The sequence below is a fragment of the Tribolium castaneum genome, chromosome 1 (assembly GCF_031307605.1).
Source record: "Tribolium castaneum strain GA2 chromosome 1, icTriCast1.1, whole genome shotgun sequence".
In the NCBI taxonomy this organism is placed as follows: domain Eukaryota; kingdom Metazoa; phylum Arthropoda; class Insecta; order Coleoptera; family Tenebrionidae; genus Tribolium; species Tribolium castaneum.
In genome coordinates, this window is record NC_087394.1 from 727,622 (window position 1) to 747,987 (window position 20,366).

Below are 20,366 nucleotides of genomic sequence, written 5' to 3' on the forward strand. Positions count from 1 at the left end.
GTATTTAAATCAGCTGGAGCTTCTTCGGATTCTGGAAGAAAAAAGGGGAAAAAACGCATTTTGTTGTTAGAATTTGGACGGTTTTATTTGTAAAGGGCTGCTTCTGCCAGTGACGGCATCTCAGCCACAGGTTATTGCTCTTTTGATAAAGTAAAAGTTAAAGCTTGAGGTGTCGGCGTTTGGCGCACTCTGAATTTATTTCAACCAACATTTGGGAAAACATTTTCAGATAAATTTTGGATCACAGTGGCCTATGACTTTGAAATTAAGTTGGCTACAGTGACAACACAGGCCACTTTGATTGTACAGGTTTTAATAAAAATAATATATATTCTAATGATTTATTTATTTTTTTATTTTTTCGGTGCGTAATGTCGGCAAGATGTGAAAATTTCCATCATCTGGACTCATTTTATTTAAAGCGTAACAAATCATTGTAAAATCCTTTGCCTCACCTTTCAAATCCGCTCCTACTTAGCTTAAAATTCTGATTAAATCTGTTGTTTCTTCGGCAGGTGTTTGAGTCGGAGGGTTTTTATTATATTTTATTATTTGCCATATGGCGGATGTGGAAGAAAATCAGCTTTTTCCAGTCGAATGCGTTTTTTTCACGAGGAAATTATCCAAATATTTTTTCACATATCGTTAGATTTAGAAAATGATGTATTCCGTTACGTGTGAATGTAATGAACATTAGCGACTGTAGTATACTACAGCATCTGACAACGCTGAAATCTCTTATAATAAATAATTGCAACATTGAAATTCGGTCAAACAAAAATATAATTGATTTTTTTTTACTAGTGATTGGCAACATTGTTATTTCTTCTGCCTCATTTTTTTCCAATTTAATTCAATTTAAAAATGTTTCCGCCATTTAACGGACAATACAACTTCTTATCTTAATTAACATTAATTAAAACGACCTGTTAGACAAAGATATATTAACAGGAGATTTCATTAAACAGATAAAGACAAAAAAATTGTAGAAAACTACAATGTAGCACCAAAATTCGTTGGTTTTATTCACAAATTCACAAAAAAACTAACAACTGACGTACTTTCACCATTTTAATCAGTTAAACAGTGATTTTAATCTGTGATTCAGAAAATAAGTTGGCAACATTTTGTTAATAAAATTCGATTTGTGAAACTATGGATCGGAGTAACCTGTGATCTAGAAATAAGGTTGGCAATATTCAATAACAAAACCTCACATTTCTCGTAAATATTAGGGTTGCCAACTTAAAATTTTACATAAATAAAAGATAAATTTGCAGTTAGAATAGTCTGACATTCAGAAATTAACTTGGCAACATTTACTACAACGGTTGCCAATTTAAAATTTAAAAAATTGACATGGCAATCATACAAATACAAAATCAGGTCTTGTCATCTTCCAATTCCAATAAAAATGGTCATTGGCTCGGAATTTGAGTTGACAAAATTGAGCTATGTTGACAACAAACAAATTCTGTATTATTTGTAACACTGTTGCCAATTTAAAATTGAAAAAAATATCAAATTACCAATCGGAGTGGTCTATAATTCAGCAAATAAGTTGGAAATTGTTGCCAATTCAATAAAAAGAGCCTGTAATTCAGAAATTATGTTATTAGACCCCATATTTTTCATAATTATCACTGTGGCCAACTTGAAATGAAAAAAAAATGCCAAAATTGGAGTTAAGAGTTATGTGAGATCCAGAAATTAAGTTGGCAACATTATCTAAATATGAGAAATCCCTAAAATTGACCAATTATTAAGTTGGCAACATAAAATAATAATGCAGAGTTAAAAGTCACATTTTTTATTTTCAATCACTGGATCGATTTAAAAATTGGTCTGTGTGATACTGAATTTAAGTTGGCAATACTGTAAAAAAAGTGTTGCCAACTTAAAGTTTACTTTAAGTAATTTACTGTTGCCAGTTTAAAATTTCAAAAATCGTGGAACTGACCTGTTATTCAAAAATTAAGATGGCAATCATTCTTTATGTTGACAACAAATAAATTCTGTGTTATTCTTAACATTGTTGCCAATTTAAAATTCCCATTAGAGTGACTAGATTGCTAATCAATGCCAATTTAAAATTGGAAAAATTATCAAACTACCAATCAAAATGGCCTATAATTCAAAAATTAAGTACGCAATGAGCAAATGTATCAACTTAAACCTCATAATTGCCACCAATTTGACATAAAAAATTCCAAAGTTGCTTGATCTTGCCAACTTGTTTTAAGAATCACACGCTACTTAGATAAAAAATAAATAAAATTTTAAAGCCGATTTACTTGAAATTTGTGGCGATTGTCGATTAATTAAGAAAATCGATACTCGCTAGATTCCACTAACGTTTTTTCCCTCCCTTTGAGGCCTTTCGCCACAATTAAAGCCATCATTTCCAAAGAGGTGGAAGTAAGACACAACATCGCGCGATAAAATTATTGATTTTGCGAAAGTTTACGTCGAAAATCTGGATTGAAGTTTGGTTTATTTTCTCACAAAAAATACTTTATAATTCCGAATAATCCGATAAAGAGTGAACGAATGGCTCCCTCGAGATAACCACAATCAAAAATACAATTTTTTAGGAATCAAACTGAATTATTTATTACAATTAAAATCAATACAAAGGGTTGAATTTTAATTTTTCACCGCGGAAAAATCAATGTCGGCGTTATTGATCCGTTTTTGTCAAAACAGTTAAAAAATTGTACATATATAACGCAGGCAGCCGAGCGAAAACTTGGCCAAAAACAACAAATTACGTGATCAACCGATCACAAATAACGGAACAATATTTTTTTTGTAATTTCATAAATGTTAGTAAATAATAATTGCAATTTTTCCCAAAAAAAAAACGGATAATGAATTTTTTCACCGTTTGATGCAACAATATTTTATCGAGTTGAGAGAACCGAGCAAAATACCGTTTCGTATAATAGACCAAACCATTTTCACGAAAAGGGGAGTAGCATCCTTTCCAAAGTCTTATTACGAGCTAAAACGGTCACGTGTTCCGAAACAGTGCGTCCTTGTCTGTGGCACGTCGGTGCCATAAGTGCGTCTCTCTCGCCGCGGCCGACGTGGTGAAAAAACCACACGACACCGCGCCGCCTCCAAATAGCCACCAAAAGACAACAAAGCGCCCCCAAAGCCCCCTTTGACCCCCTAGACATTGTCTCGAATTTTAAATCTCGGGAAATTCGCGCTTTTTGCTTTGGCGCCAATCGAAAACGTCCGATAAGCGGCGGAGTCGGCCGACATAACCTCACTTTCCTCACGCGCAAAAACTCACCTTTCTCGAGCTTGGCGGCCTCTTCGGCGGTCAAATCGCCCTCCTGGAGCACCACGACCGTGGGGCGCTCGTCGGCGGCCTCCTCCAGGTCCTCGGCGGGGCCCAGATCCTGTCTCTGACCTGGGGGTTATAAGGCACGGGGGCGGCGGCACTCACCTTGGTGTCGACCGTGGGGCCCTCCTGGTAGCCGGCTGCCTGCTTGAGTCGCTTGAGGAATTCGGGTTCTTCTGGCTTTGTGAAGGTTATGTTCCTCTTGGACATCGCGTCATCGGCCCGATTTTTGTTGGTCGCCAGTGGGGCCACTACAACGAACTAAAAGTTGATTTGGTTTGAAAAGTTTTTGCCGTACGGCGGTTTCGCCCTTCTCTTGATGGTTTATTTTCTGCTTCCATCCCATGTTGCTTTTCCGGAGTGCTTACGACGACGTGGACGAAAATTACGACGATGGGGCCGGAAGGCTCTTATCGCGACCTTTGAGTCAACACGAACCCAGTGGGCTTTGCTTTTCGCGGGTGCGAGAATTCAACATTTTGCGATTTTTTTTGGAATTTTGTAATCACAATGTTAATTAATAATTGACTCATTATCTTAATTTCGTAATTGGTTGCGTTTGTTTTATTTGAACAACTATTAAAACAAGGAAAAACTTATGGAAATTTGAATACCACATGAGTTCAAAATAAAAAATCAAGTTGCCACAAAAAACAGAGTGGCACCAAAAAATATTAAATTCAAGTTAAACAATAATTATAAAAGTTGATGGATTTTACCAGTGATTTTCATTTAAATAATAGTGATATAAAAAGTATGCACTTTAAAATTACTTCTAAAAAAAGGCCAATAAAGACTGGAATGCCACTTGTCTTAGAACGTTTTAACTTAATTTAGATTATTGTTTGTGCATCTTTACCTTTAAATAAACTATTTTGATCCAAAATTTAAAGAAAAAAGTAAAAACAATAATTTTATACGTTCTTACTTTTTTAACTAAGTTTTTCCCGGAAACTTCAAGTTCCACAACAAAAATAAAAATATTGGTGGATTCTGTAAACCATTTTCTATCGAATAACTTAACTTGGGTTAACTAGGAAATGTAGTTTTTCTCACAAATGTCTTGTCGTATTCCCAAAACATCGGAACAACTTAGTAAATTAAAAAATATGAAATATTAAAGATACCAAAAAAATCGTAATTTTAAGTATGGATTAAATTTAGGATAAAAAAATTTCCTTTGAAATCATGTCAAAAAAACGATCAATATAAATAATAAAATAATAATTATTTGGGTAAAAAGAAATGACTCAAAACGTATAAAACAACAGTTTATTAATTATAAAATTGACAATCATCCTGACGAAAAAATTGTTTGATGTCAAATGATATGAAAAAAAGTTGCTTAAAAAATCACTCTACATTCAACAAAATTTATTGTCAACTTCGTTCATGTGCATCAACAAACAAAAAAAATCATTGATATCAAAAAACACATTAAACAACTAATATCACATAAAAATGCAGAATAAATAAATAAAACCCATTTTGATTGAAGCAATTACAATCTAGTAGCCTCCGAACTGGTCGAGACTACATTTTTGGAGGGCCTCCTGGCACTGTAGTAGCCAAAGTTGGGGTCAGTGGGGCTCACACTGATGCTCTGTCTCGGACTTTGGAAAAATCGGCCCTCGGAGGCGTCCGGAGCTGGTGAAGAGCCCTCCAGACATTCGCTGGAATCGGACAAAGCCTCATTGGAGTACTTTGGCACTGAGAGGAGACTCTCTGTGGACTTGGTGGGCTGGAAGTAGCGTCGGTGGGTGTGTGGGGTGTACTGGGGCTGGGTGTGTTTGTCCACTCGGACGTATTGCGTTTTTTGGGAGCGCTGTTTGGGACACTTGGTGTCCAAGTAGCCGTAGCCGAAGCCGTAGCCGCCGAAGGCTTTCGTGGTGAGGTTGTCCCACGATTTCGGCTTGACGGTGGTGTAGTGGACGTAGACGGGGTCATGGGAGTGCGTCTGGGTGTATCTGAGGAGAAAATCCAAATTTTGGATTCATAATCAGGCAACCACTGGTACGGTGGCGTGCATGTGTGGTTGCATAAACCAAACTTGTATTTTTTTTATGGAATAATTTAAATTTTATTGCATTTCTGGACGTAACTTTTAATACTAATGATTTAAAATTATATTATAATTATTTGTTTAAACAATTAGAACAATTAGTTATTTTGTTGATTTTAACTTTTTTCTTTTTTTTTGACTTTCACAATTAACTTCTAAATCTAATTTCGCAAGAAATTTTGAGAAGGAAAAAGGAGAAAGTGATTTCGTGCTTTAGCACTTGAAAAACGCACATATATTGTGGTTTTTCACGTTTTTTATTAATAAAGACATTCGGCAAGAAAATTGATGATAAATAACAACCATAATTAAAACTTTATCACCATATCATAAAGAAATTTCGGAAAATTAGTTAAAAGTCGGTAATCTGAGGTGATATTAAAAAATTTTATTGTTAGGCAACCGCCACTGCACACATGTGTATGTTCGGTTGCCTATACATAAACTGAATTTTTTGATTATTAATTTTTGGAATTGTAAAAAGTGTTTGTACCTCTGTTGGTGGTCGTGTTTGGAGGCCGACTTGAGACTCATCTGCCTCGAGGCACTCATTTCATCCCAATAGAGCGTATCGGTGCTCAAGGAGGTGGTGTAGCTGGTGGAGCTCTCCCCCATAGTGGTGGGTGCCACAGCGCTCAACTCGCTCGAAGTGCACGAATGGAGACTACATTGACTCACTAGTCCGGTCCCAAAGTGGAAATACCTCCTCGGGACTGAGAAAGTTTGCTGTTGTGTGTTGGAATGTGGCCGAGATCGTTGTTGAGGGTCAGTTTGTGTTTCCTCAGTCTTTGAATCTCTTTTTCGGTGGTCTTTGCGCGACCTGCGTCTACTTGATGGCACACAGTGTGGATCACAGCACGGACTCGCCAAATCGTACGCTTCCAAACTGGTGTTATCTGTGTTATTTGCTGATTGCATGCAAGGGTTGCACAAGTGGCCAGATTGGACTTTTTTCGGTTTGGTTTCGGTTCCGTTGGTTTGATTGCCGCGGTTTTGCTTCTGTGGTGCATCACATGGTGTTTTCACGATGAAATGGTGTTGGTCTCCTCGGTAGCGCGACGGTTCCAGAGTTAGCAGATATTCGCCGCTGCTGGAAGCCGAAGGCTGGAGCATGTAGCGATAGTGGGGGTCTAAGTATTGATAGGCGAATATTAAAGGGGGATTTTGTTGTTTTTGCTGGACTTTTGCCACGTCTTCGGTTGATACAGTTGGTCGACAGTAGGAATAGGCGGCTTGGGTTGGAGTCGGGGGATCCCCGTTGTTGCTACTTTGCGAGGCTTTTTTACGAGCTGGCAAACTATGAGTCTTCCATTTGCCCTCCAAAAGCTGTCTTTCACGTATGCATAATTTTTCCAATTCGGTCATTTTACTCTGGAGGACTCGCTGGAGCTGAATGTATCGCATGTGCAACTCCACCTTAAACAAATTCAGTTGGCAACACTTAACCTAAAACACTAACACAACAGTTTTAATTAATGTTGCCAACTTAAATTTTCTAAAATAGGGAATAAGCTAGCAAGTCTTTCGTTTTAAATTGGCAACATTGTGTATTGAATTTCTATTTTATCAATTAAATTGCCAACTTAAGATTCCAAAAAAATTAATATAAATTTAAATTATTTTTCACTCACCTTCCGGACACAGTCTTCAAACAGCACAACCATCCGCATCCTTGTATCGCAATTTTTGATAAAATTCACCAAAGTTTTATGATCAGCTTTCTCCATATCTGTGCCATTAATTGATAAAATGACATCACCTTCCCTCATTCCGGCCCTGTAAGCGGGCCCATCATAATCCACATAATCCACATACGTAATCATTTCGATTTCTTGCTCTTTCTTGTAGTGGATTCCATAACTTTGAAGTGTAAAACCATACGAACCATTCTTTTTTTCAACGATTATTGTGCGTCTTCGACGATCTTCTTCCGGTTTTGTTACAGTCACTCGATCCGATTGCACGCGCTCCAAAATCTGAGACTGCAAGGACAATTATTACAAAAATTAAGTGACAATTATTGGATTTTTTTCCAAAAGCTGCAAATACTACGGAGGACTATAAGTTAGGAGACGAAACGAGATACAAAATCGCATCCAAAGAAATAGTACGGCAGAGTGCAAATTGGTTAAAGTTTTTTTTTTAATATAGTTTATCTGCCTGTACTTTTTTTGTTTGTGTGTTAACCGCTACACAAATACCACAATTTTTTCAAATTTATTGCTCTGAAAACTTACACGAAAATGGACCAGCGCCCCCTAGGGACATTAGCGGAACTATAAAAGACGGGAACGTTTCATTTTCATGTCCTAACCTTTAGATATCCTTAGCTTGAACTTAAAATACAATAAAAAATACATAATTTCCAATTATTTAAAGGCTATTAATTGGACATCTTGTAGAAGCAATGCAAATTCACTTTGCCAAGTAGAAAATGGGTTTAAAGAAATTAAAATTCTTTAAATAATTAAAGGAAATTGAAATTTTAATTAGTTCCAAGTCGGATGACAAGCCTTGCCCAAGACATTCAAGGTCGTTTCTCTTGTTATATGATAAGGAAACTTGGATTATATCTTCCTCTTAGATAAGAATTTATTCGTAAACGTTTCAATTTCTTGTCATGTTTTAAAGAATCTTGTAATTATGTATTAATAATGGATTGGTAATTACATTTGCATTACTGTTTACGTTTCAAGTATGAGTATGACATTGTTTGCATAAATGACTGGTCAAGCTATTGTTTATTCATTGCATTGATGGTAAAACGTTTTAGAGAAGCGCCCAATATCCGGCAATTCTATTCCATATTTGATGGGTGGTAATGTTTCCGGTGTAAGACATGTTTTTGATTACTTATTTTTTGTGCCATATTATTCGGCTTTGTAGGTCATGGAAAGTCTTTTTTCACCTTTTTTTTTCTTTGTCTTTGACTCAAATTTAAACACATTTTTCACTCAAAAACGCTATTATTTCTCAAAATGAGCCAAAAATTTACTAAATAAAGTCGAAAAGGGCTTTTAACTTTTAAGTCGGAAACTTAAATATTTAATTATTTTATTATTTTAAATATTTCATGATATATTGTCTAAAATAAGCCGAAAAATTACTATTTTTGGTTAAAATGTAGTTTTTCCAGCATTTTTGAGCTAAAAACTCAATCTTTTAGCGGATTTTATTACAAGGAAAAACTACCAATTGCGTCCAAAATAATAAATATTTTTTGTCAAAAACGCTATTTCACGAAATTTACGTTTAAACACATTTTTAAGTTAAAAGTTAGTTTTTTTTTGGTCAAATTTTTCCTGTTTCGGAGAGTTTTAGCAAACGTTTCTTATCATATCTGTCGGAAACTTAGATATTTCATGTCATATTTTCGAAAATAAGACGAAAAATTGGTAATTTTTGTCAAAATGATGTCTTTTCAGCGTTTTTGGGATAAAAATTCAATGTCGAAAATAAGAATATTACTAAAAATTAGTTAGATAAAAAATTGGCATATTTAAAAAAATACACAATTTCGTTGTTACATATAACAGTAAAAAATGTTAATTAAGCTAAATTAGCTAAAATGGCAGAATTTTTGCCTTCGATAACTGTTTTACGAAATTTTTTGAAGCTAGAAATGCAACTATTTCACAAAATTTTGGTCAAAATAAACTGAAAAATTGCTAATTTTTCTTCAAAATAACACATTTTGAAGTTTTTTCACTATTTTTGAGCCAAATTTCTTTGAATTTTTCAGTCTAAAATTCTTATTTTACAAAACGCTGTTAGAATTAAAGAATTGTAAGTCATGGAAAGTTTTTTTTCACTTTTTGTAAACAAAAAAAAAATACAAAAAAAAATATCCGGCTCGAAGGACCATTTTATGTTTAAAATGATGGAAAAATGACTTTTTGTTGTTTTATTGATTAACAACTCTACATAAATCCGTAGTAACATACTTGTATACGGATTCTAGATATTAAATACAAAATGTTTAACAAGAATAAAATGTGGAAAACAAGCTTCGTTTCGAAAAAACATGATCATTCGGTGACATTTGACCCTTAATTCAAAGTGTTAACAGTTAGGAGCACTTAAACTTAATTACGAAACTTTGGTGTTTGACTCAATAATCAAATAAATAAACCAGCAACTTCCAAATAAACAAATGTTTGTTACAAAATATAAACATCGCTCTATTATTATCAAAGCAAAAAAGTGCAACACATTAAACAGCAAGTAATTAAAACTGACATTGACATACTAGTCACAGTCTAATTTTAATAATTTTTCGCCTTATCTTGCCCCAAATTCATAAGAAAAAAAAAACAAGCAACCTTGAAAAAAGCCAACAAATGAGTCACATACCTGCGATGAAGTGCAGTCATCATCGCTGTGTTCGATTTGTAATTGCGATTGGCTTTGCTGTTGTCTCCTCATTTTCACACACACGACTCATTCTCGCACGACTAAAACCATTTTGGAAACAGCTGTTCGATAACGACGGCCACCATGACGCCAAGCGTCGCGACGCCGTCTGCGCACGCTTGATCAAAAGAGGGGACAGACAGTGGAATTGTTGTTGCGATCAGAGTCCGAGAAAAATGCGATATCGGATTGTTATTACAGCTGGTGTTTGTTACATTATTCAAATATCGCTGTAATTTTTTTAAATAAAATATTTTCCACTTTCTAAATCAAAGACAATTTCTTGGCGTTTCTTAGCGCCTTAAAATTTTTAAATTGAAAAAATATACATAATTTTTGGCAAATTTTTGTGCGTTTTCCAGCCAAAGACGAATTTAAGCGAAAAAAATCAATAAAACAACACAAAAAAATTTGATATTAATGTTTTTCCATTTTTGTGAATTTTTAAAACAGAGTTTTTGAGTTAAAGTTGACATTCAATTTGTTATTTTCTTTAGAATGTGTATAGAAATGAGTATTTTTCATTTTAAGTGTTCAGTGTTAGATAACTATAATTACGCGCTTTTGTAATTATGGTTGCCTGACCATTTATTTGGTACTAAAATTTTTTACCTTTTTTTTGCAAAATTTTGCTTAAACGGACTATAGTTTTAAAATTAAGCTTTAAGTTAAAATTGACATTAAATTTAAATAAGGAATTATGGTAATTTTCTTAGAATTTCACCAAAAATTTGTAGTTGTTAGGTAATTATAAATTACGCACTTTTGTAAGCATAGTTGCCGTAGAATAAAAAGATGACTTATTTAATATTAAAAATTAAATTATACGAAAACACTAATTAATAAAGTTATAAACAATTTTTTTCTTCGCTTTAAATTTTTGTTTTATTGAAACACTATAATTTAAAACAAAAAACGTACGAATCAGATTATGTGTCTGTGTCAAAGTTACGTACAGTCACGGTCAACCCGGCCTGGTTGGTAGGGATGTCATTCTTTTTGATCGTGACTGTACTCCAACTTTTTTTTTAGTTTTTTCGTGCTCCAAAAAACTCTACAAAAGTTAGCAGTGAAAAATTATAAATAAAACGCAGTTTGAAATTCAATAAATTTTATTAGAACCAATAGGACAATGAAAACAAAATAACAGTACGAGGATGTTAAAAAATATACAATATGCCTAGGCACTGTTCATGAGGGTCGAATCCGCTAAATAAAAATAGTACAAGTGTGCTATGTAGTAATTTAGCCACGATTTAAAATCACAGAAGTGGAGATGAAAACGTAAAACATTGGTTGATGTCACATCATATTATGAAAACTAGTATTTGTACATTTTGTCCAAACGAAAATGTAGTAATAATATATTTACATATGTTTCGATGAATACACTTTTACATTTTTTGGTTTAAGTTCTGATTGCATTAACAGGCACAATAAAGTAACTACAATTCTAAGTTGCATCGGATTGGTTTATATCACAATACTGAACAGACTTTGTGCTAAAATCAACCGAAAAAATGCACAAAATCTATCTCAATCTTCCATATCGGTAATACAGAGTGTCCCATTACTCTCTTCTAAATATTGGAAATGTAATAATTTTATTTTTCTAAGCCGTAGATACCTCACCTAAAAATATTTTCAAATATACAGGCTGTTTCTGAAATGAGCTATAATACAAACTTATATTTTTTTTGCATTGTTTGAAGTAGCTTTTAAGATTAATAATTTTGACTTATACTTTTATTTTATTTAATTTAAGACTTCTACAAAAGTAGGACTTCCACCACATTACGACTTAGAAAAAAATACTTCTGTAACATTTAAAGGTGAATAATAGACTTTACCAACTCGCTGAGACACCCTGTATTGTATGCTTTGCAAAGAGATCGATCACATTAATACTAAGCGATAAGCAATTTTAAATACAAACACACTTTAATACTATTTAACCCTGAATCAATAACTTTTTCCCAACAAACGCATCTCTTCACAAAGCCAACGATTCTACTCCAAATCAAATCAAAAGTAAAAAAATACCAATAATAAATTAAATAACCATTTTTTTACAACAAATATTGCTAGATGAATAATCATGTTAAAAAATTATGAAAAGATAGTTTTTTTGTGTTTTACTGTAATGATTAAAATGTGTCGATTACAAAACACTATCTCATTTTATGGCATTCATTCTAACAGTTTAAGTTCCCGTTTGATATGTAGGGGAGGGGGGCGTTATTCACACGTCTTTTGTTTCACTAGCAGGAGGCAAAGCTTCCTTGACTCCCTCAACGTGAACTGACGCACTGAAAACCGAAAAGTATGGATTTTGAACAAGAATTGGCTATTTGCATAATCAATGAGCGATTTTTTTTAACGAGCAAAATGTTTGTCCAAACGAGTGAGCGAAGCGCAGGAAATTATGCAAGTGAAACAACAATAGGTTTTTCAAAATAAGTAAGTTTTGAGGAATTTTGCTTAAAAAAACAATTTTTGGAAAATTTTGTAATTTTTCTATTCACTCAAAAATTGTAGAGATCATCTAATTTTTCAACTAAACTGGTGATTTTTTAGACTGGGTTAACAAAAATGTTAGTTTTTATTACGGAAAAATGTTTAGGATATATTGAAAAATGCAAAAATAACGTCATTTCTTTTTTTACGCGTTTTAGAAGAATCCTAGAATATTTCTTCTAAAACGTATAAAAAATTTAATTTTACGGTTTTTCGAAAATAAGTCACCAAAAATAAGTCGAAACACAAAATTTGGCTAAAAATTGTGTTACTTTTCGCACTAAAGAGGTTTCAAGCATGTTTTCGAACTTAATATTAAAGCATTCTTTGTAAGATTTTACTAAGAGATCGAAAAAGTATCAAATTATGTCCAAAATATGTTGTTTTTGGTATTTTTTTATAAAATTGTACTAAACCATTTATAAAGTGTTAAAAAACTGTTACGTGATTTTTCATAATTTTAGCACCAGCTAAAAACTACAAAGTCAAAAATTACTAGATTTCTTGTTAACACAATCGCAGATTTCCATTGCTAAGCCTTATCCAAACAATTCGCTCAAAATACATAAAAATAATTGGTTAAACCGATTATTACCATAGAAACGAACGTAACAACTGCGCGTTTCCATGACAATATCGGTTAAACCGAACCGATACTTACTTGGACGGTTCAATAACCGACTGTGACGTGTCTTTTCTTTCGCCTAATAATAAATCACCCGCTTGTTTCTCCTCTTTTTTCTCGACATTTTGGTCGTCTTTAATCGCCGTTTGAGCAACTGTTTCAATACTGATGACATCGTCTGTTTTTTTCGCTTCAAATTCTTCGATATTTTCCACTTTTAAATCATCATCATCACTTTTACGTGTTGGAGTTTTCTCAAAAACGGCCTCAAAATTCGCCTCGAAATTAACCGAACTAAAATCGGCCCAATCACCCATTTGATCACTGGTCGTGGTGGTGGTAGTGGTTGTGGTGGATTGTGGGGCTCCGCCCCAGGGGTCTGCCGCCTCCAAGGGGGCTCCTGTGCCCCCTTTTGGTGAAAGCCAAGCTTTTTTTCAATTAATAAATTACGAAACAATTTTAATCATAAAATGGAAATACAGACGGCCGACTTGAAATTGGACTGTACTATCTCTCTCTCTCATTCTTACTTATTGTAAAATGGTATAGTTCTACCTTTGTCACAAATAAGCTTGGCCATCTATTTTTCATACTATTATAACCGGTTAATAAAAATATACTTTTAACAGAATAACCCTGTAGTTCTTTGTAGAAATGTTGGCCATCTGTGATAAAAATAAATAACTTTTTAATCTGATACTCAGGGTGTCTGGAATTTTTTTTCTAAATCTCAAAAACTAATAGTCACACAAAACACAGCGTTGATATTAAATACTTTATTTTTTCTTTAACCGTGTAATTTTTTTATAATTTTTTTACGCTTAAAAATATTAATATCAACAAAATTGCGTTTATTTCAATCTGTAATTTTTACTTAATTTTTTTTGGAGTGGGTGACATTTTGCACATAACATTTAAGCATCGCTTGTTCTGACATAAGAACTCATAATTTTTGTAGTGACTTAATATTAGTTATAAGAAATTGTAGAAAAATTCTGACAAAAAACATATGTACAAAAAAAGATATAAAGTATTAACAAACGCTGAATTTTGTGTGATACTATAGTAAAAATATACTTTCAACAGAATCACCCTGTAGTTCTTTGTACTGGTATAGTTCTGTCTTTGTTGGCCATCTATGTTAAAAAAATGAAGTAGTTTGAATGTACTATCTCTCTCACTCTTGCCAATATAATTTTGATAGTTTTTGAAATGTCTTCTTGCATTTGTGTTTTTGAAGTTGGCCATCTGTATTTAAAAACGTGAAAAAAACTTACGATCAACATCCATGGGAACCCCCGCCGGTCCATTATCATCATCACTATCACTACTATAGACCGTATCATTCTGATCCTCTTTTTCAATCACCGTTTGAAATGTATGATCACGATCTTCAAAAATTTGATCATCGGCATCATCAAGTGTATTAATATTTTGGGCACACATCTGTTTGAATAGTTCACGTTGTTGGGCCAAATCACCGTCGGTAAGGCTGAAATTCATATCGGTTCGATGGTCGATAGACCTGAAGGGAAACAAGGAATAGAGAAACAAAAGGGTTTCATTACTTACTGCAAAGTATCGTCACCATCGTTGAATTCATCATCGTTGAAACCGCTATAACCATCGATGCAGTGCGGTGTGAGATTATGGGTCTGATAACTGCAATAAATCTGAAAAAAAAAAACAAAATTTTTTTTTGCAAGCACGCCACTGGTTCGAAGTTTTATAACCGCCATTGCCTTATTATCATAGTAACGGACACAATTCCATGGCAACAATGCATATGCGACTCGTTACAGTAGGAAAAAAAATTAAATAAAAAAAATATATAAAAAATAAACTTACCTCGTTTTGATTATACGTTACACCAGGATAATCGTTGCTATCCTCGTGGGTGCTGTGCGGATATACCCCACCCTGTATATTCATAAAATGATTTCCAATAATTTTGTAACTTTTTAAACACTTACCAATAAAGTGTCTTGAACGGAATTGGTTTCCTTTAGTGTTGTTTCCTTAAATTCGTCTAAATTTTTGGCGACTTCTGGTAAATTATCGATTAGGTACTTCCCTAGTGAAGTATTTGAACACAATTCAACTACTTTGTTAATTATGCTTATTAAATGGCCCATATAACCCTGTCGTACTCCGTTCGCTTTCCTTTAAAAAAATTGTAAAAAAATTGTTTTTTCTGCAATTTCACTCACTGTTGCTCGTCGTTGTCTTTCCAGGCTTTCAAAATTCGCTCAATCACATTACATTTGACTAACAACTAAAACCAGCAATGAATCACCAATTTCTAGAAAAAATATTGTATGTATTACGTGTGTACTTAAGGCATTCGAATTTTCATTGGATTCATCCGTGGTGTGTGTCTTCAAAGCGGATATAAGGCAATTTTCCACTTGAGTATGGAGGAAATTGTTCCAGGGATATTTAAAAAACAAGTCTAAAAGTATGGAAAATGTGTCCATTGAGACGATTTCTTCCGCCAAACGTGTGTTATTTGAGGCTATTATTGCGGCAAATAATTTAGTCACTTGAAGACGTGTATTGCCAAGAGGTGTTTCCAAAATACCGACGCTTGTATTTATTGATGATTTCTTCAAATTAAACATTGAAAAAAATTTACAATAAATGGGGAAATAAACACTTACAATGGGCGGGTTTATTAGTAATTCATGGAAGTCTTTTATGTGGCCAAGGATTGCCTCCGTTGTCGATTTAATGACTTTCTCTTTGTGTTCTATGTCAATTGCTTCGTCGTTTATGTTGGAATTGTAGCTAATTTGGGAGTTTATTTTAGGAATGCTGAAACGATTTTTTTGCAATTTTTTCCGCATTCAACAGTTGAGTATGAAAATATTTCGAAAATTATTCAACTAAAACACTGAAGATTAAATCGAAACGCTTATTTCAAACTTTTTAACATTAAAAAAATCGCTAAGTATAGATTTACTTTTTTCTTCAAATAAGCCAAAGTTTTTTTTTACTAAAATCATTTTAAGCTTATTTTAAGTGCTTGCTAACTTTTTCACAATATTTTTTTTTCCATTTTTTGAGTTGCTCTAAATAGAAAAAAATTCCATACTCAACTTGGCGCTCAAATTAAAATTTTATTTTATGAATAATAGAAAAATGAGAGACTTACCTCAATTGGGAAATATCTAAAAGTGCTAAAAGTACTTGAATGCCGCCAACAATAGCACTTTCGGTCTTTTCCTCTTGAAAAATATTATCTAACAATAATGATACTGTTTCAGCTCTAAAAACCCAACAAAAAATTTTTTAACTAATAATTTTTTTCAACTCTTACGATTCTAGTGTATTAAGTAGTGGATCCGGATCAACTCTTTCCGATGAATTTCTTTGAGTATCACGAGCTGCTTTGATAAAATCACACAATAATTGAGCAACATTATAGTGCCTTTCTTTGTCAATTTTCGGATTTAAAAGACAAACCAACGACTGCATTATTCTCTGACTATCAAGCCACTACAAAATAAAAACACCAATTCTCAAAATTATAATTAAAAAAAATTTTTTAATGCTCACATTGAGAATATTTTGTCTCATTTCGAGGCTTTCAACCTGTGTCATAAGCTTGAGCATGAGATCCATGATAGCGGAAGTGCCTAAATGTTTGAGCAGTAATGATATAAAGGTGTCCTTAGTTTTTAAAAAATCTAGAACCTGTAAGCAAGTGAACTGATAGGACAACCAGTTCTGGTGGACGGAAGGAGCGAAGACGTGGTGATGGGAAAGGCGCGGAAAAAAAAGGAGAAAAAAATATGTTACATATCGTACAGTAATCAAACATTAGCACATATAACAACACATTGATTGTTAACATTTCATTTTTCCTTATTTCATCTTACATGAGACTGGAATTAAGTTCATGGCAACAATGATTGGTGCCAACTTAATTTCAAATAATTGCACACATCTTCAAACATTTCCACAGAATGATTCAATTTTTCGTATCTTCAGGTAATTTATTTCTAACAAATTATGGCAACCTTGAAATCAGACAGTCCTACTAACAGTTGAAGCAGTAATCACGTGATTATAAGTAATTTCACTAAAACTGTCTCTTTTTTAGAAATAATAAAAACGTGTTAAAAAACGCCTTTTTCTTGATAAATACTTGAAGCATTTTGTGAGAAATAATAATAATAATATCTTTAGTTTTGACTCGAAAACGAGTTAAAACGCTAAAAAATTATAAACAAATTTTTATGTAATTTAAACAAATAAGAAATTAAAGTAATCTTCACACTTAAAATTTTTAGAGGAAAAAAATCATAACTGAAAAACAAAAAGTCGTAGAGAAAAACGGTTTGTTCCAGGGAAACGCACAAATAGTATTTATTTATATTACATTATAAGAGTTATAATTTGTTACAAATTATCAAATGAGATGTCTTGCTAAAAACCCAAAGTATGTATGTTAATTTTTATTATTTTTTAATTAAAAAATTAAGTGTGATTTGAACAAATACATTAGTGTTAACGTGTGAAAAAATCGTTAATCGTCCAACAGTGTGACACTTGAAACGGTTAAAAAAGTACGAATCCTTCAAATAATTCATTTTAAATACATGAATGAGTCACCTTTGATAAGAAACAATTAATTTAAATGAATGATTGTTGGTAACACTGAATTCATAGCCGCCCTTGACAAATAAATTGAATCATTCTGAATGAATTAATTAAAAAAATAAATTAAATAATTAGTGTTGCTTACCTGCTCAGTCTTTCTGGCAATAAGTGCACCCATAATTCTACTAAAGTAGGAAGCTAAGAGTGGGTTTAAGGGCGGCTCACACTCTAAAAAACTGTACAGCTTATCAAGCAGTACTTCGTCACTAGCCAGCCTCTCGTTAATTGAAGGAACATCAGATGTAAGTAATTCACACGCAATGTTTGGGTACTTGAACCTAACTCTTTCGTCCAATTCGTTGGAAGGCTCACGTGTTACAAGACTTACAAGCTCTTCCATCATTTCGGGCTTCAAAAGACTGCCAATTTTTCGATTAAAATATTGTTAAGTCTGCTTGATTTATTTATACAGGTTGTTCCGTCTAAACCCCACATTAATAAAAATACTTAGCTGAATACTTAGTTGAGTTATTTTAAGGCCGTTTTAATCAGCTTACCTTATACCCAAGTCTAACGGCTTTCGAAATATTTAAGATTTTTTGAAAATTTTTGGATTTGCACCTGTCGCTTAAAAAATCGGTAACTTTCTTAGTTTTAGAGATTTGGAAATCATATTTAGAGAATTAAAAGAGAAGGTGTTTATCTGTTCTCCAGTGTGTTCAAAATTGGAAAAGAAGTTAACAAACCCAAAAATTTTATGTTTAAGTTTGGACAATTTCAAGTACCCATAACTTAATTTTTTCAAATGGGATGTCCCAATTTTTATTTACTAGATATTGTAGAATTTTTTCTGCAACGATCTGTATAAGCATTTCCCATATTTATCTGTGATAATTTTCAAGTTATGTTGTTTTTCTTGATATTGTAAAAAATTTCTTACTAACCACAGCTATTTTTGCATAGTTTGCCATAAAAACATTTCTGATTAAACAAACAACAAAATTGTGTTCACCGTCCTGTGAAAACAAAATAAATTTATAAAAAAAAAACTTTAATTTTTCACATTTTTTCTCTCGTTGCCATGGCAGCCTATATGGAAATTTCTCAATCCCTACAAAAAGTTATTGTAACTTGAAAACTATTAAACATAAGTATAGGGAATGCTAATACAGATCGATGCAGAATTAAATTCTTTACGATTTAATGAAATAAAACTTGTGGCATTTCATTTGATAAAATTGAGTTATGAGTGCTTAAAGTTCAGCAAACTTAACTTTAAAAATTTGGGTTTTATTATTTTTTTTTAGAAATTTCAGAACACCAAAGGAAAGATCTAGACTTCCTCTTTCAAATGAGCTAAATAATATTACCAAATTTTAAAAAATATTTATAACCAACTAGATTTTACTCAAAATTTGATATAATTTTCCATTTATAACGAACTTTTCACCGAATTCTGGGGAATATGTTGGGGATGATAATGAGAAATTAGCAAGAGAAGTGTTAATTAATGAACAAATTATTGAATTACTGACTGATTGTTGTGCAAAATAATATTTTATGATAGAAGAGTTAAAAAAAGTCAAAATAAACCACCTTGTTTTATCTAACTTTTGAAACATAGCACTTTAGCGACTAAAAATTCGTACAAATAACGCAATATCAACTAGGTTTTACCTCTTTTGAGTACTTTTTTCGAAAGTTTACATGACTAATGGGATTATTTTTGAATGAAATTTTGGAAGCTAATAGTTCTGTAATCGTACCAAATCTCATTTAGAAAAAAAGTAAAAAATCTCTAATTCAGACAGTAAACAAAATTCAAGATGACTATAAGTACATTCAGATCACGCAAGTTGAGTTATTTTCACTTCTTTTGAGCTGTACTACCACCCCTTAATGAAATTTTCAAATGACCAAGTGGGGTTTAGACGGAACCGCCTGTAGACTTACAAGTCGATCAAGCCCTTGCTTTGCGCTTTGCACTGGTTGATGATGTCTTCAGCGTCCATCACCTCCGACAACGTGACGTCCTGTAAAACCGCAATCAGGGGGTTTCCACAACTCCATGGGGGTTTTACCTGTTTGGCGAGCAGGGCGTCGAGCTCCGACGACGAATTGTTGTTGTATTTCCAAAACATGGTAATTTCTGCAACGCAATGTCAAAAATGACGTGATTTGTGACAGTTTTTTACCTTTTTCGTGACTCTAGAGACGTTGGGTTAGGTTCATCTGAAATGACCTTTGTTATCAAACGCTTGGTTAAATGCACACTTTACACAGATACGGCTAGCGATAATAAACAGCATATCACAAATTTCATAGTAATTAAGACGAGCTTCAGGTAAAACACGCAATTTATTCGGTTGGTTGCAACACTTTTAGACAATAATATAAATGACAAAAATGACCACCATCTAATCCCACAATGCACTTGTTGATCGAGGGGGAAATGACAGAACGTGGCGCCAAATTCAAATTCAAACTTTCAACTGGCTTCCGTGAATTATTTGAAATCGGACAATATTGCGTTTTGGACTCTTTTTTCCAAAAATCCACTTTTTCATTTTGTAAGAAATTGTTATTTGTCGATTTTGCTCAGTTTATGAAATACATAGTTTAATTTTTTTGCCAACAAAGAACAGATTATTGACAGATTCGAACGTTTCAGAATTAAAAACTACTCTTTTTTTGGCCATATAGTAATAAAAGTGAGTCAAAAATTACGTAATTAGATCCAAAATTACTTTCTGTTTCGAAAGATTGCATTGAAAAAACAAAACAATTTTTAC

At 33.0% G+C, this 20,366-nt stretch overlaps 2 protein-coding genes across 6 annotated transcripts; both read right to left on the reverse strand.

Moving 5' to 3' along the window:
• Window positions 1-4,610: 4,610 nt before the first annotated feature.
• ssp6 (short spindle 6) lies at window positions 4,611-9,955 on the reverse strand. Its single transcript, XM_962157.4, has 4 exons — window positions 9,768-9,955; window positions 7,046-7,396; window positions 5,908-6,830; window positions 4,611-5,319 (listed from the first exon to the last, which is right to left on the reverse strand). Exons 1-4 carry the CDS (start codon window positions 9,837-9,839, stop codon window positions 4,854-4,856), a joined length of 1,812 nt encoding a protein of 603 aa, XP_967250.1. The 5' UTR covers window positions 9,840-9,955; the 3' UTR covers window positions 4,611-4,853.
• Window positions 9,956-10,921: 966 nt separating this feature from the next.
• On the reverse strand, window positions 10,922-20,021 carry fmt (fiery mountain). 5 transcript variants are annotated; one of them, XM_008202161.3, is made up of 17 exons: window positions 19,856-20,020; window positions 19,770-19,806; window positions 19,656-19,723; window positions 19,528-19,607; window positions 17,720-17,993; window positions 16,528-16,698; window positions 16,289-16,467; window positions 16,124-16,237; window positions 15,630-15,783; window positions 15,297-15,575; window positions 15,180-15,244; window positions 14,943-15,132; window positions 14,818-14,889; window positions 14,542-14,642; window positions 14,247-14,494; window positions 13,006-13,396; window positions 10,922-12,136 (listed from the first exon to the last, which is right to left on the reverse strand). In XM_008202161.3, the coding sequence occupies exons 3-17, from the start codon at window positions 19,713-19,715 to the stop codon at window positions 12,070-12,072; spliced, it is 2,445 nt and encodes an 814-aa protein (XP_008200383.1). In that variant the 5' UTR covers window positions 19,716-19,723; window positions 19,770-19,806; window positions 19,856-20,020; the 3' UTR covers window positions 10,922-12,069. The 5 variants fall into 5 exon arrangements, with proteins under 5 accessions (XP_008200383.1, XP_008200387.1, XP_008200395.1 ...); XM_008202165.3 differs by having other exon boundaries at window positions 13,006-13,378; window positions 19,770-20,021; XM_008202173.3 differs by having other exon boundaries at window positions 16,528-16,665; window positions 19,770-20,020.
• Between the last annotated feature and the right edge of the window lie 345 nt (window positions 20,022-20,366).